The sequence below is a fragment of the Trichoplax adhaerens genome, genomic scaffold (assembly GCF_000150275.1).
Source record: "Trichoplax adhaerens TRIADscaffold_16 genomic scaffold, whole genome shotgun sequence".
Taxonomy (NCBI): Eukaryota; Metazoa; Placozoa; class Uniplacotomia; order Trichoplacea; family Trichoplacidae; genus Trichoplax; species Trichoplax adhaerens.
This window is the reverse complement of record NW_002060958.1, coordinates 1,146,947-1,162,811: the sequence shown is the minus strand read 5'-3', so window position 1 is coordinate 1,162,811 and position 15,865 is coordinate 1,146,947. Positions and strand designations below refer to the sequence as shown.

The following is a 15,865-nucleotide window of genomic DNA, read 5'->3' as shown; positions in this document are numbered from 1 at the left end:
AAGCAGTTCCGATTCTCATTTTTCAATACAATGGCTATCTAATACTCCAACATTATGAAGATACAATAACATTTTAACTGGTAATATTCGTTTCTTTTACTCTTTACTTGCAGTAATTTAGCGCAAGGCCTGTATGGTTTAGAAGTAGCCTTTATTAGGCTATGAGATTATGTTACGAGCTAGGAATAGCCCTAACTTGCAACAAGGATAGAGAGAGTGATTTCTACCCTTTACTAGTGTTATTTGGGTTACCAGCCAATTGGTATTCCAAGGCAGATAGGATTTAACATAGGGAGACCTTCAAGCCTACTAGAAAATCATAATCTAATTTATTGTCGGCGAACTCGCCGTTTATATAGGTTTCGGACCTAAAGCCGGTTTAGCTACACAAGTCACCTCGTCTATTAGAAATTAACCAAATTAATGCCCTGAAGAGATTCTATCTGTAAAGATTAGCTACCGTCCAATCCTTTTAAATTTACTGTAACAATATTAAAATAATCAATGCTTATTAATAGTTTAACAGATACATATAAAGCTATCCTACTAAGGCATTTCCTCTAAACTTAAGAATTGTACTTTGAACCTTAACAACTTGGAGGTGATAGATATAATCCAGTTTAGCTGGTTGGCAATTACTATTTTAGTCTACATAATCTTAAATTAAGGATATCAACTGTTAAGCACGAGAATTACAATTAAGGAAACCGTAAAATATTTCTTAGATATAAACATATATAGAACGTAACATAGACATAAAGTATACGTCAGGAAGATTACATTCGTTACAGATTATTATCAAGCAAATAAAGTAACTTTTCCTGACCCTTAATTGCCTAGATGAAAAAATTAGAATTAGATTGATATAGGATCACTTATGTGTTAAAGTAAAATATTATGATATTGGATATCTTGTATTAAAGCATTACAATATCTTATATTATCATTCATGATATAAAGAAATATTAGAAGTGTTAGGCTAACCAATAATTTACTAGATGATAAGACGGTAATAGTAATGAGCTATGATTACGAATAAAATTGTTAAGAATTGGATGCTAGTGGTCTACTTGTCAAATATAAAAGCTGTCTAAGTAAATAAATTAATAGAAAGGGAGAAGTAAAATTAATTTTGCATGTCTTCTATCCCTGTGTTAGCTTAGATTTTGCTACGTTAGGTGATTAGGGTTTATCTATTAATGATAGCGGAGTTCTTTAGGAAAAAGCATCTGGCATTATAGTCGACCATAGTACATATGTATTTAATTATAAAATAATGGTAGATTAGCAGCGAAAATTTACATAGTATAGAAGACAGTTTTGAACGCAATTACGGCTACGAAACTAACAAGTCACCTAATGATAATCGAATTATTTAAGACTAAATTGATTTAAAAATTTTGATTAAAATTTTAAAATTTAATAGTAAACATTATATTGGAGACTACAGCAATATAATATATCGATTATGATTAGTACATGAGGCTACTAAATTGTACATTTAAGTCTTGTCCATTTTCATCAGAAAGTAATTAATTTTAATCAATATAGAAACGTAGCTGACAGAAGTAATTATATTTTTATGATATATTTTCATTCTGATGAACTGCAGTCATCGCACCTTCTCCTAGCATCTCAATTTCATCAAGAGTAAAATCCATATCTTCAAATGTTGTATCATAATTAATCAAAATCATACGAAAAAAGTTTACTTTATCATCCACTGGTTGGTAATTCACCATCATCGATCCCTTTTTAGTCATACCAGCTTTAATTTGAGGTGCTAACTATTGTATAAATTAATTATAAATTCTTTATTAACAATCCCAAAGTAAATATTAATTCACTAAATATTTAAAAAATTATCATTAAAGATTAAGGTAAACAAAAATTGAATTACTTTCATATAGAGTATATTATCCTATATTCTATAAAATAATTCTGTTCCTATATATGTAGGTGCCCCTATGGGTATTACTTTGATTAAATGCATGCAAGAGAGATGCGAGCTAAAGTTATACGGTACATCATTCTATCTTATTACTTTGCTTAACTTTGTTTTCTTAATTTCGTTGTCTGGTAAATTCCGTATGGCTTTAGGAATATACCAAAAGCAAACATTTACATATGTCGGCTATTTATAGTAAGAAAAACATTCCATTAATGACAGTTCATGGAACGTTAGCTTCTTAATTGATGACTTAACCTCGAGTCTGAGTACAGGGAGAAAGCTACTCACTTGATGAACTAATTCAAAGCCTTCACGATTTTGAATTTTCTCTATTAGATAGCTAGAGTAATCGATTCAAAGTAACTTTATAATCGTAGATAACTTAAATATTAACAATTAGCTGCAATATTCTTAAGAAAACATTATTATTTTAATACATAGCTGCATCTAATTAAATAATTGATTCTTTGCTCACTTAGTTAGCTCATAAGCGTGATGAAGTTTCTTAGCAAAACCTTCATCTCCCTGATTATTTCAAAACGAAAATAGATCAAAAGAGTGTGATCACTTTTAATTAAAATAGAAGCTTTTATAACTATATTCTAATCTTGAATTATGTTGTCCTATTCAAATTAAACATAAATAGTCTTAAAACCTTTCCTTTCCACATTAGCCATATTTTCATAGCGTCAATTCGACGACCACATTGAATGGTTTTATTTCCCGTATCGTAGGATACATCGTAAGTCAATTTATCTTGTTGAAAAAGGTACGATACTGGATCTCCATTACATTCTTGCAATTTTCCCTGTTAAAATGGCCAAGCAATTAGTCAATTTCCTTTAATTTTAGTCCACATCTACAGCTTTATATATTCGTTTTATTTAGCATTATTAAATAATGCATTTCTTCATTTTAACCACTTTTAAACATTAGAATCAATCTCATAATAATTATAATAGCTATATAAAGGAAATAATTATAATAAAGCTATTCTGACCTACCTTTTCCCTAGTTAAAAATGCAGAGCACTGAAATGGACATCCCATAAACTTATGTGCATTCCAAGTTATAGAATCTGCTTGATGAACACCCTTCATCAGATATCGCTTTCTATCTGAAAATAGAACAACGCCACCCCAAGAAGCATCAATATGAAACCATATATCATATTTTTGGCATAGATCAGCAATTTCCTCCAAAGAATCAAATGCACCATAAACTGTAGTACCACATGTAGCATTGACCATAATCGGTATGATATCCTAATTGATATCGTACAATAAATTTTTTTTATGTATTCTTCCATCTATAATACTATATAATCGTTATTGATAAATAGTAACTACAATATATTATGTTGTACTTGTAGCTAGTAGGGCATGCATTAGTTCGATCTATTACCATATATAGTATTAGCTATCGTTCGTAATATCTACAGTTAATTGAAAATTCTTGCTATGTGGTTTGCGTTAATTCGACATGACCTGAATTTTGTGATTGGTTATGATTATTTATAGCATTTTACAAATCTATGTTTTACGCTTTTTAATTTTAAGTGTTCATTAAGGGTTGTATATGTATATTAATTAATTTACTTTTTTTTAAACTTGCAATTACATTGCATTGTAAGTGTGAACGCTGCGCGCATATATATTGCCATTTTTCAATCAATAAAGGGAGAGTAGGAGTACATAGTTAGCTTTAAATAACTTTAACTACTTGTTCAATTTACTGTCTCTCACGCTGGTTGGAAGTAATATGAACTTTCAAAACGATTCCATGTATTAATTCTAGATAGCAATACACAACAGTAACTTCGAGTGAGTGTAAAACATATATCCTAGAATAAGTTTCTGCAATAAAATATAACCAACAGAATCCGATTGTATCAGTTACACTGTGAACCATAGACTACTTTAGCGCTATTTTAAAGACTCGTAAATAATAGCTATAGACGGATACCATCTATATAAAACAACCATATATTATATTGTATAATCATTATTAGTAAATATTAATCGTAAGTGAGTGCAAAGCATATATTGAAGAATATGTTTCTGCAATAAAGTTATAAATAACCGAATCCAATCACATCACTTTCTTTGCAAGTCATGGACTGCTTTGGCACTATTTAAAATACTCGTAAACAATAATTATACTCAGATGCCATCTTTGTGGAAGCAATATGAAACAATCTACCTCTTCATTGATTGTCAATTTCCTTTTCATTCAATACAACTAGGAAAACCATACTCATAAATCCACTTACTAACATATCGGAAAGCTATAAACTTGACTGTAAATTAGGCACATTTAAATGACTAGACATGCCAGCTATAAGTTACAGTGATTGTGCCCATGATTTTTTATTATTTCTTGTCTCATATACTATAATTATATCGCCAGTCTAATTATGTGATCACATCAATTAAGACTTACCTGTGATAAAAGGCCTTTAATTTTATTTTCTAAATCAGAAATAGACATCCGGCCTCTACAAAATATGAGTAGAATTACAACATGTATTTAAAATGTGATAAAAATACCGTACAATTTTAAATATAGAAAATAAAATATAAATTGAGGATTTACATTCAGATGGATTGAGATAGTCGATTTAAGTAAGATATTCAAACTTACTCTGAATCACAATTTACTCGAAAGACATTATCCTGTCCCAAGCCCATAAAATTAACTCCTTTTTGAAACGAATAATGACTCTAAAAAAGGATAACGAATCCGGCAAATGAAGCTAAAAGTTAGCTGACAATGGACAATGCGATACTAAATCAGTACTAATGAATATTACGAGACTCTAGCATACATGATTAGATGTCAAGACTGCCATCCTAGGCAATGAATAAAGTCCTTTTGACTTCGATTCTGGAAATTTACTTCAATTCAAATTGAATAAAGTAATAGTAAATAATCCTTAGTAAAAATTAATAATATTCATTCAAGTATCTATAGCATGATGGCAGTATTTATCCAAATCCCTCCACATACCGATATCTTGCAAGGCTAATGGCAAACATATTGGACAATGATCCACCTAAGAAGGTAAAAACAGTAAATTTTATACTAGTGCAATGCATATAGCAAACTTTGCATTGGTAACATTGTTATTACTCATATCTGTTAGATATTATTTTTTATTGCATGTATAAGTAAAATTTCTGCCATACATATTGCCGTAATGTAATCAATATAGTTGTTCTTTGCATAGAATGAATTTGATTATACTAATTTGCAAGTATTCAATGCATTCATTCTAGAATATAATATTTATTTAGATCGCTACCTGGAGCAAAAACACCATCTCCGTCATGGAAACCGATTAGTTTTCGCATACGCTTCAAGACAGCATCTTCCATTAATAGAAAAACGGGAGCAATTTCATAAGTTGCCCTGCATAAATCGAGCAAGTAACTTACATTACATATAGATCACTTTAAATTTATTTAATGATCTTTATAACTTAATCGCAATTCATTCTATTGTCGCTTTTAGTAGTTGATTATATCGCTAAAGAATTATCCTATTTCAGATGATGAGACTAGTTCTTACATATTTGTGCTGGTTGCGGTTGCTAACCACTCGCCACAAATACTAACAACATCCATACCACTATAGAGTTGGTTGTAAAATCGTGAATGGCCTACCAGTGAAAATAACTGTCTTTCACATTTAATTAAACAATTAAACTAGATATATTAATGTACGCAGTATAAATGAAATTTTCTATTCTAATACAACCTATAGTATTGAAGTTAAGAAGATATACCGATACAAATTACGGAATATCAAAATTATTCTACCCGTTTTTGCACAGTATTGTAGTGTTTGACGACAGTATCCCATTAAAGCTGCTAAATTTTCGGGTTTTTCTTCCAAATCAAAGTTAATTAGTTCATTTAATTCATGAGGCTCCTTGAATTCTATCACTTTCTGACTCCGATCATGGCAATTTTTCATATACTTGATTATGATGTTTACCATAGCATGTACAAAATCTTCGAGATAAGGATTTTGATTGAAATTTTTTTGAATCTCTGTAATGGAGAAAAAATACTCTCAGCAAATGATTGGAACTGAGATTGAAACAATGATAGTATTAATTTGTTAATATGTTATTTATCTTGTGCAAGATTGCTATAAAATTGTTCAATAGGTAACTACCGTAAGCTATCAAGGTAGAAAGACATTTTATGGAAGTAGTTTGGGTTATTTATGAAATTCTTTCCTGACTAGATGTCACTAGCGTAGAATAACAAGAACTATTGAATTTTTAAAAATTGGTGAAACATTTGTGACGCCATAATATATAATGCAGTCTATGACCAAATCATGTTGTTCGAAGAAGCGCTTTTACAACTTTAATCTACACTAAAGTTTTTGACTTTTGACCTATAAATATGAAAGTCTTAAAAGTCTACCAAAAATTTCTCCGTAAACATTTTACATTGGTAACTTGCCAAGTATTTAGAACTATTTATCATTGCAAACTACGTATTTATAACGTTAATCGAGTCACTGCTGCTTTAGTAAATTTCATTGTTTGGACTATAAGATCGGAAAGCCTATCAACCTATGAAAAAATTTCTTTTTATTTACTTTCACGGCTAATAGTATTCAGATATCGTGAATTTACTACTGCCACAGACAGATTATGGTACTGGCAGCCCTACTACAAATTTTGCTTTCTAAACAAGACAAAGATTCGGTAAGGCTGAAGTCCTTACATTTTCATGTTACTAATCGATGATATATCCAGCACTTTGATTTGTATATGAATGTTGAGATAACTATCTAGAAATATGTTGATATTGATACATCTCTGTTTTACCAATTTTAACAGATAACTGCACAGTTGTATTATTCTATCTATTAACTGATGATTAATATTTATGTCGATTTACTATGAATTGACTAACTTTTCAATAAAGTCTAGCTTCAGTTTTATCTAAGTGATACTAGTGGAGTTACTATTCCTCTCAACGATAGAAGATGGTCAGTATTTAGAGTTGTACTATAGGTAGACATTAGAAGACAGATCTAATAGTAGACTGATGGATTTATTTTCTTGTAATAGTACAATTTTCTGGCATTACAAGCTTAGATTTGCAACAGTATCTTATGGTAAGTTTCTGATTTTACGGTGCTTTGACTAACTGATGATGAACTTCCATTGCAATAAATTCTGCAGGAGGGTAATCAGATTAACGAATCATGTATTTGCTCAATTTGAAACAAAGACATAGATTATTAACCGCTTATGGCCATGCTGGTACTCGATCATTATTCCAATTTAATGGAATTGATTGAAAAATCTTGTTCTACGATTAGTTACCAAATCGTAAGATAAATGAGTCTGATCCTTAGTGAATGATGCCATTCGATGTTTCAAATCTTCAATTACTGTACAACATGTTGACGTACATAAAGTCTAGTTTATCATTTTTACATCAATTATAATTTACTAATTAGCTGTTTAATCCCGTTTCATGAATCATATTCAAACTGAATATTGACTTACCATCATCATACAAGTTTTGAAATTTAGAATCCATCAATTCATTGAAGGAAGTGTCCATAACTCCAACTTGTTATAACCAGTGTTCTACTAAGCTGATGTTATAAATCTAAATTGGCTGGACAAAAAACCACACTAAGCCAGTCTATACTTTTACAAGTCGAAATATGGTTTATTTGGCTTAAACCAATCATAAAGTGATAACTTAGTTAAATTATTGCCAATAAGGCGTTACCATATGGACGTTACAGAAACTTCTTCGAACTGTATTTATTATCGGTAATGACATCTGATTTTTAGAATTGCAAGCTACTCAAAACAATATTTTCGGCGCCTCATTAACGCACTTATGCATCCTTTTTCCTCATTATTTATAGTTATAATTTATGCTAATGTAAACACATCAATGCTTCAAACTATATTTTACTAACCTATGCTAGTCGCATTGAAGCCAGCTATTCAGCTGACAGCGGAATTGTCTACGGTTTATTTATTCGAGAATAAATACTTCACAAATAATCCACGCGCATTATTATGCAAAATTTTCTCCATATTTTATCTTTTATAAGCCAGAAATTCTTTTGTGCGATTGGGATAATGAAGGATAGTCTTGAATTGGATAGTAAAACAACTTTTTCATTCATAATCCAAAGACGAATCATCAGTATATAATAACTTCGCAACCGTTAAACCTAATTAAATAGCAGCTAATTTCAAGAGAACTACCGGTATTGATTCTGCCCATTACAAACCTATTTCTTCCCATAGATAATGATACACTATATCTGCAGTGATCTGTCATAAAAATATATCATTCTTAAGAGGATAAATAATCTAATCCTTCTACAAATCAATCTCTTCCCATAGACAGTGATACAATTTATCTGTAGTGATCTATGATAAAAGCAGCTCATTCTTCACAAGAAAACCAACTCAGTCCTTCCACAAATCAATCTCTTCCCAAAAGCAATTATGCGATCTATCTGCTGCAGTCAAGTCTACGAGAAAAGCAACTAATTCACCAGTGGAATACCGATATAGTCCTGTTATAATCAATTTCTTTAGGTAATGTTGGGATCTATCATTTGCGGTCAACTCTGCGACAAAAGTAGCTCATTCTTCAGAGAATAACCAATTCAGTCCTTCAACAAATCGATCTTTCCCCAAAATGCAATTATGCAATGCATCCACATCTGCCAAGCTTTCGATTAAAGCTACAAATTCTCTGGATAATTACTGACTTAGTTCTTTTACAGTTCAATGTCTTCCTAAAAACAATTATGCATTCCATCCATAATACTCTGGGCTACGGTAAAAGAATTAATTCTATAGTGGATTATTGATTCAGTGCTCCTAAAAAAAATCTCTTCCCAAAGCAATTATCTGACCTATCTATCTCTAGCGGTCAAGCCCACAGTTAAAGCGGCTAGTTCAGTAAAGAAATAAGGATTCAGTCCATCTAAAAACCAATTTCTTCCAAAAACAAACACAGGATACACCACTGTTGATCAAGCCTACAGTTAAAGCAATAAACTCACAAGGGCATGACTGATTGAATCCTTCTAGACTGATAACTGCCGACAATATAAATTTTATGATTATAGTTTCGATTCATCTAATTACATCCCATCCTACAAGCTAGTACCGCTACCATCTTTCATCTACACTAAATGTAGCAAAAATAGCTCATATATGACAGGATGAGATGGCTAAAATGTTATAGTTTGCACTACTTAAGATTATACACGTGTACATTATTATGAATGTAGAAATTTTATAAGTTAGAGTAGTTATGTACTTTTGAAAGTAATATTGAAGAGAGTTGGACTGACATGAAGAGAAGAATATAGAGAAGTTTGAAAAGCCATTTTATATTTAATTTTCTTTTGATGTTTCTATATTCTTTACTGTAAATCGTTCAGCTCTTCTCAATCTAAATCACGAGTGGTATTTATTAAAAAAACCTAGCTTAAAGTATCATATTAAAAAATCGGTTTAACGTAATGAAGTAATTACAAATCTGGCTGCTATGATGAAATGGAGCCCTCATCCTATTCGTATTACAGTATGAAATAATTACTTGTACAGAGACAATTATATCAGGGCATCAGTAAACTAATAGGCTTCAAAATTTAAGAACATAGCAATTTGACAAGCTTACAGGGTGATACGCCCTTCTCTACATTTTTTCCTGCTATCTAACGTCGATTTACCACAAAGTAAATTTAAATTTTCTTTTAGTACTAGCACATTCACTCTACAGATTTCTATAGATTTAATTTTCAAGCAGCTTCCAAAATCTTCCTTACAAACATGATACCTGTATAGATTTACTTATCAAAATAGTTCCAAATTTCATCTTACAAGCACAATAACTACTCTATTGGTAGCTGTTTCTTGTGAATAAATTTATTATAATCTATATAGGTTAATGTTTGCTTATATATAACGTGCATATAAGATGTTTTATTCAACGTACAACTGTGAGTTAAATGGTTTTTCCATGCTGAACTAATTCAATAAAGTTGTGCTCCAATATAATGCTATGCAGATATCTCTACATTATTATAGTAATGTTGAGGTAGATTGGTATAAGAGAATTAAGAAATTGTAATTAATAGCTAGTAACGTAACCACTCATTAATTGTGGATGTGAAAGAAACTATAATAAATTCTTTTTTAGCAAATAATCATTCCTTAATTTCTTCAACTCATTGCTAGAGGTTCTATGTGTAGAGTTTGCATATTATAGAAAAAATATTTTTGTAATACAGCACAAAATAAATAATGTGCATACTATCCAATGATCAGATCAGATAGCAAAACTTAAAACTTCGATTAAAATACTGAAGTTTAATAGTAAAAACTATAATCCAACTGATAGCAATAAAGCCTAGTAAATTAAATTATTAGATTTTATGATTAAATCATTTAAGTCTTCATTAAGTAATAATCAGATCTGTAAATTTAAACCTTAACAGCTTCTCCTAGTGTCTCAATTTCATCGAGAATAAAGTCCATGTCTTCAAGCGTCGTATTATAATTTATTAAAATCATACGAAAAAAGTTTACTTTATCATCTACTGGTTGAAAACCCACCATCATTGATCCTCTTTTGGTCATTCCAGCTTTAATTTGTGGTGCTACCTGTTGTATTAAGAAAGTACGGATACAAGAAAATCTTTTTGAAAAATGTCCTGAATAAATCGAGATATCTTTGAAAAAAGCAACACCCTCCAAATTACTTAGAGCATGATATAAGACCATTCACATGTCAACACATGGAAATACAGTTACGTGAAGCATATCAGAAGACGAATTATAGCGATTAGCTATCATCTTACTTTGCTTAATTTTGCTCGCTTTATTTCGTCGTCTGCCATATCTCGTAAAGCTTTGGGAATATACCAGAAGCAAACATTAAGGTACATGGGCTAATTAAGAAAAGAAAAATACCTTATTTATAAACAGACATGCAATAAGAGCTCGATTGTCAATCTTCTAGTCCAAGCACAAATAACAGAACCGCTTACTTGATGAACTAATTTAAAACCTTCGCGATTTCGAATTTTCTCGATTAAGTAACTAGAAAAATAGATGAAAATAGCTCTTGTAATCGTAGATAGCTTAATATTATATTTAAAGTGCGATATTATTGATATAACATTTCAAATTATAGAAAAATTTCTAGTAAAAGATCAATTTTATTCCCCTACTTGGCAAGCTCGCAAGCATGATTGACTTTCTTAGTAAATCCCTCGTCTCCCTAATTGTTATATATCGAAATCTTTCAGTAAGGCATGATCAACTTTAGCTCGATTAAAAGCTGCTGCAAATTGAATCTAAGATCTGAATTATTATTATCCTATCGATTGTAATGTAAATTCCTTTCAACCTTTGCTTTCCACATCAGCCATAGTTTCATAATATCGATTCGGCGACTACATTGAATGGTTTTATTTCCTGTGTCATAAGATACATCATAAGTCATCTTATCTTGTTGGAATAAATAAGGTGCCACAATTTCATTACATTCGTGCAAAATCCCCTATAGAAATAGTCAAGCAATTAATCAGTTTTATTTCCGTTAACTTTGATTCATCTGTATAATCTTATAAATTTGCTTCATTAAATAAAGTAAATTATCTACTTTTCTATTTGCATCTTTTGGTAAGAATAGCATCAATAATATAGGTGCTGTTTATATGGGAAAAAAACTGTGAATCTGCATATGATTATATTTGAATATTGGCTGGATAGCGTGAACTAGATTTATGTAAAATTTTGGAATTCTTTTAAATTTCAGAAGACAGGTTACAAATTTAGCATGGTTATATTTCCTAATAAGAGAATTTAAATTTTTAACATTTATTTGTAATATTAGGGCAAATATAATTACAGCTTTACTCTCAGATGAACAGTTAAAAGGAACAGGTTAAATGATTTGTTAGCTTCATGGCTATGTTAAGCACTACAAAACTATAAAGCCTTATTAGGCAATTAACAGTCAAAATTATAAAGCTACAAGAGTTATTATTTTATGATTGGGTAAATTAAAAATGCGTATGATAGTTTCTACATTACGAACATATCTGTGATAGTATAAACTGCATATGATATTATCATAACTACAGTCTTGATAATATTAAAATAATGGTTCTCTAAAATATCTCTATCTTAATGCGGTGAATCACGGTAAAATAATTCAGAGTTCCTGAATTACCTTAGTTTTAGTTAAAAGTACGGAGCATAGAAATGGACATCCCATAAATTTATGTGCATTCCAAGTCACAGAATCAGCTCGATGTACACCTTTCATAAGATGTCGCTTCCGATCAGAAAATAGTGCAGCACCACCCCAAGAAGCATCGACATGAAACCATATATCATATCGTTGACATAGATTAGCAATTTCATCCACAGGATCAAATGCACCATAAACTGTGGTTCCACATGTAGCAGTGACCATAATTGGTACAATATCCTAATTGATATCAATTAATAATAGATATTTTATCGGTTCTGTTGGATATTTTATATAAGCCTCATAAGTACTTTACTCCACTAACATTTAGTTTATATCGTAAAATTAACTCCAGGAATAAATTATATGTTATCGAATTTCCCTGGTAGTGATTACTTTTGTAAATCAGGCAGATCAAACCGTAGACTACTTAATCACTATTTGAAAGTAGATAATCATCATACTCTAAGTATTGTGATGTCCATTTGAAAGCAAGGCATTTTTTTATAAATATCAAATTAAGAAATTATCTCTAGAAACGAACATCAATAAACAAAATAGACTCATGTTACAATCGTAAGAGAGCGATTTAGCCTCAAAATTGCTTATAAATGTGTAGATATGCGAACAATATGTAGTATTATTTTCTTCCCTAATTAATTTTATAACTATCAACTACATGATGTGCTATAGCTGAATCATCAATTTATTGAAGCAATCATATACATAACTTAAGATTAACCTGTGATAAAAGGTGGACAATTTTGTCTTCTAAATCGCAAATTGACATACGACCTCTGCAATTTACAAGTGAAATTATGTCATTTATAAAGTAATATATGTGATTTCAAAATATAAAATATAATAACTCCATTATTGCATCTATAGCAAGATAGAAACGAGATAACAGATTAAAGCAAGATGTTAGAACTTACTCTGAATCGCAATTTACTATAACGGCATTTTCTTGCCCCAAACCCATAAAATGAGATCCTTTTTGAAACGAATAATGACTCTATAGGATAAAATATTAGGCATAACAGCTTAAAGTTCAATCTATAATAAACAATTTAACTAGTACCGCTAACGGTTGAAAGACTGCAACATACATGATTGGATGTTAAGACCGCCATCCTAGGCAATGAAAAAAGCCCTTTCAACTTGGATGCTGGAAATTTTCTTTAATTTAAAGTAATATATCAATAGTAGATCATACCGAATAAGCATCAACAATGTTCATCCGCAATCAAATTCTTTTAAATCATCCTATATACCGATATCTCGCCAGATTGATGGCAATCATGTTGGATAATGATCCACCTAAAATAGTAAACATGATCTTCGTATTGAAGCCTTTCACAATTCTCAAGAAGTCCTTTCAAAGAGTATCGTTATTCTTAATAATATTTACTAGATGTTACTCTATTGCTTATTCAATATTGCCGAGATTATATAGCAATTTATGCGGGAGCGCTAAATCTTTTGTCCCATGCAACCTATCTAAACTATGATATTTGTTAAACCTCCACCTGGTGCAAAGATACCATCTCCATCATGGAAACCAATAAGTTGTGTCATATGCCTCAGGACAGCTTCTTCCATTAATAGAAAAGTAGGAGCAATCTCATAAGTTGCCCTATATAAAATTTAAAATAAATTAGATATAATCCGTAAATCCATTTGAAGTTATATAGTATTTCCTCCTAGAATTGGCTTATTTTTGACTTTAATAATTATCAATCAAGTGGCCAAGAATCTTTAGGTTAGGATCGTAGAGCCTAAATCTTACATGTTAGTGCTAACTGTAGCCGCTAGCCATTCACCACAGACACTAACCACGTCTATACCACTGTGGAGCTGATTATAAAATCGTGGATGCCCTAAAAGTAGAATTAATTGTATTTACGAGTATGCTAATTCAAGCTCATATAAAAAATTTCTACTGGCAGCTTTGCGAAATATCCGATATTATATTTCAGATTAGCATTTGTAAGAATTAGGTAGTAAACGATTGAATATCAAATATCTTACCAGATTTAGTGCAATAATGCAATGTCTGGCGACAGTATTCCATTACAGCTGCCATACTCTCTGGCTTTTCTCGTAATTCAAAGTTAATCAATTGCTTTAATTCACCTGGTTCCTTGAATTCAATGACTTTCTGACTACGATCATGGCAATTTTTCATATGCTTGATTAAAATGTTGACCATAGCATGTACAAAGTCCTCGAGATGAGGATTTTGATGAAAATTTTTCTGAATTTCTGTATTAGAGAGAAAAGATCATGTCAACAAATAATTAATCAGAAATGAGGTCAGCACGATCATAGTAGGAAGCTGATAGGGTGCAATTTACTTCATTCATGATTTATGTAGTTGTATAAATTTTCCATTTGATAGCTAGCAATCAAGTTCGGAAGATATTTCATATAAGTTAATGAGATTATTTGTAAAATTAGTTACTGCATTCGATATCATCAACATAAGAAAATAATTTGTAGCTATTCACTTAATGATTATACTGTGCAATTAGCTTATCTATCATTCTACAGTATATCGATTAATATATTTTCAAACGGAGATATGAGTTTTAAAAACATACACGTAGGCTATAGTCTAGTTAGGTTATTCGAGAAGTTTGCTGTATAAAGTCAATCTTTAATAGTATTTTTCACCTACGGACTGCAAAATAAGGAAGTTTTACTAACCCACAAGAAGTCTCTTCGCTTATTTTGATTAGTTATGTTTAGCGATATACAGTATATCATTCGAAACTAAGCGTTTGTAAAATTAATCGAGTCAATACTAGTATTTTACTTTGAAACTATACGTAGATAGGAAAGCCTCTCAGCTTATGAAAACCATTTACTTTGTCAACAATCCAAACTTCGCCTAATACGCAAGATGAGAACTCGAAAATACTTTAATTTAAATATTGTTATCTTCGTTTAACCAATGCTGTAGATGATATGTATGATTTTACAATAATTTCTTCCTTTAGCAAGTTTGACTCAGTTCCTACCGACTCTTGATATAGTAAATGCAATATATATGAAATATTAAATTTTAGTTCAGTTTAACGATAGAATTAAAGTTTTACTATTTAAAGACAGCGCTCCCCACTAGCTTTACTTTAGTAGCTTTATAATTGGGAACTTATTGTAAGCTATTTGTACGCATTTTCTATTACGACGTTAAAGTCAATCACTGGTATGATATTATGCCAAGATACAGCTGCCATGAATGCTTGAAAACTAGCATAACTTTGAATTGTAATTAGAAATAGGTATCTTCAATAATAGCTACATTACATGTATCTTTAACCTTAGGATGCTACTACTGTTCATTGTCATGTCAAAATTAATCAAGTAGATAAAAAAATTGCTCCATTATTTTCTAAACTGTATGATCAATCAGTTTGATTATTATTTAGTGATATTTTTAAAGCTTTCAAATCTTTATCAGTCATAATATCGATAATTGCTTATGGCCTTAACATGCATACGTACAGTATATACTATAAGCGATTTTTCCAGTATCAATAACTAATTTGATTCATTGTTTATCTATAGTATACGAGTATATTACGGCTATTACCATTACTAGAATCAGCTCTAGAAATCATAGAAACCA

The 15,865-nt window shown here is 30.6% G+C and overlaps 2 protein-coding genes across 2 annotated transcripts; both read right to left on the bottom strand.

Moving 5' to 3' along the window:
- Nucleotides 1–351: 351 nt before the first annotated feature.
- On the bottom strand, nucleotides 352–7,548 carry TRIADDRAFT_60611 (uncharacterized protein; the record flags this gene model as incomplete). Its single annotated transcript, XM_002116529.1, has 15 exons — nucleotides 352–401; nucleotides 1,622–1,787; nucleotides 2,045–2,134; nucleotides 2,240–2,291; nucleotides 2,427–2,476; nucleotides 2,607–2,759; nucleotides 2,956–3,216; nucleotides 4,394–4,448; nucleotides 4,595–4,674; nucleotides 4,779–4,848; nucleotides 4,961–5,006; nucleotides 5,256–5,362; nucleotides 5,549–5,612; nucleotides 5,773–6,006; nucleotides 7,491–7,548. 15 exons carry the CDS (start codon nucleotides 7,546–7,548, stop codon nucleotides 352–354), a joined length of 1,536 nt encoding a protein of 511 aa, XP_002116565.1.
- Nucleotides 7,549–10,454: 2,906 nt separating this feature from the next.
- On the bottom strand, nucleotides 10,455–14,455 carry TRIADDRAFT_31153 (uncharacterized protein; the record flags this gene model as incomplete). Its single annotated transcript, XM_002116528.1, has 13 exons — nucleotides 10,455–10,634; nucleotides 10,832–10,921; nucleotides 11,009–11,072; nucleotides 11,204–11,253; nucleotides 11,383–11,535; nucleotides 12,211–12,471; nucleotides 12,974–13,028; nucleotides 13,167–13,246; nucleotides 13,341–13,410; nucleotides 13,506–13,551; nucleotides 13,761–13,867; nucleotides 14,021–14,111; nucleotides 14,263–14,455. Coding segments are annotated over 13 exons (1,440 nt in total), but the record flags the coding sequence as incomplete, so codon positions are not given.
- Nucleotides 14,456–15,865: the final 1,410 nt, after the last annotated feature.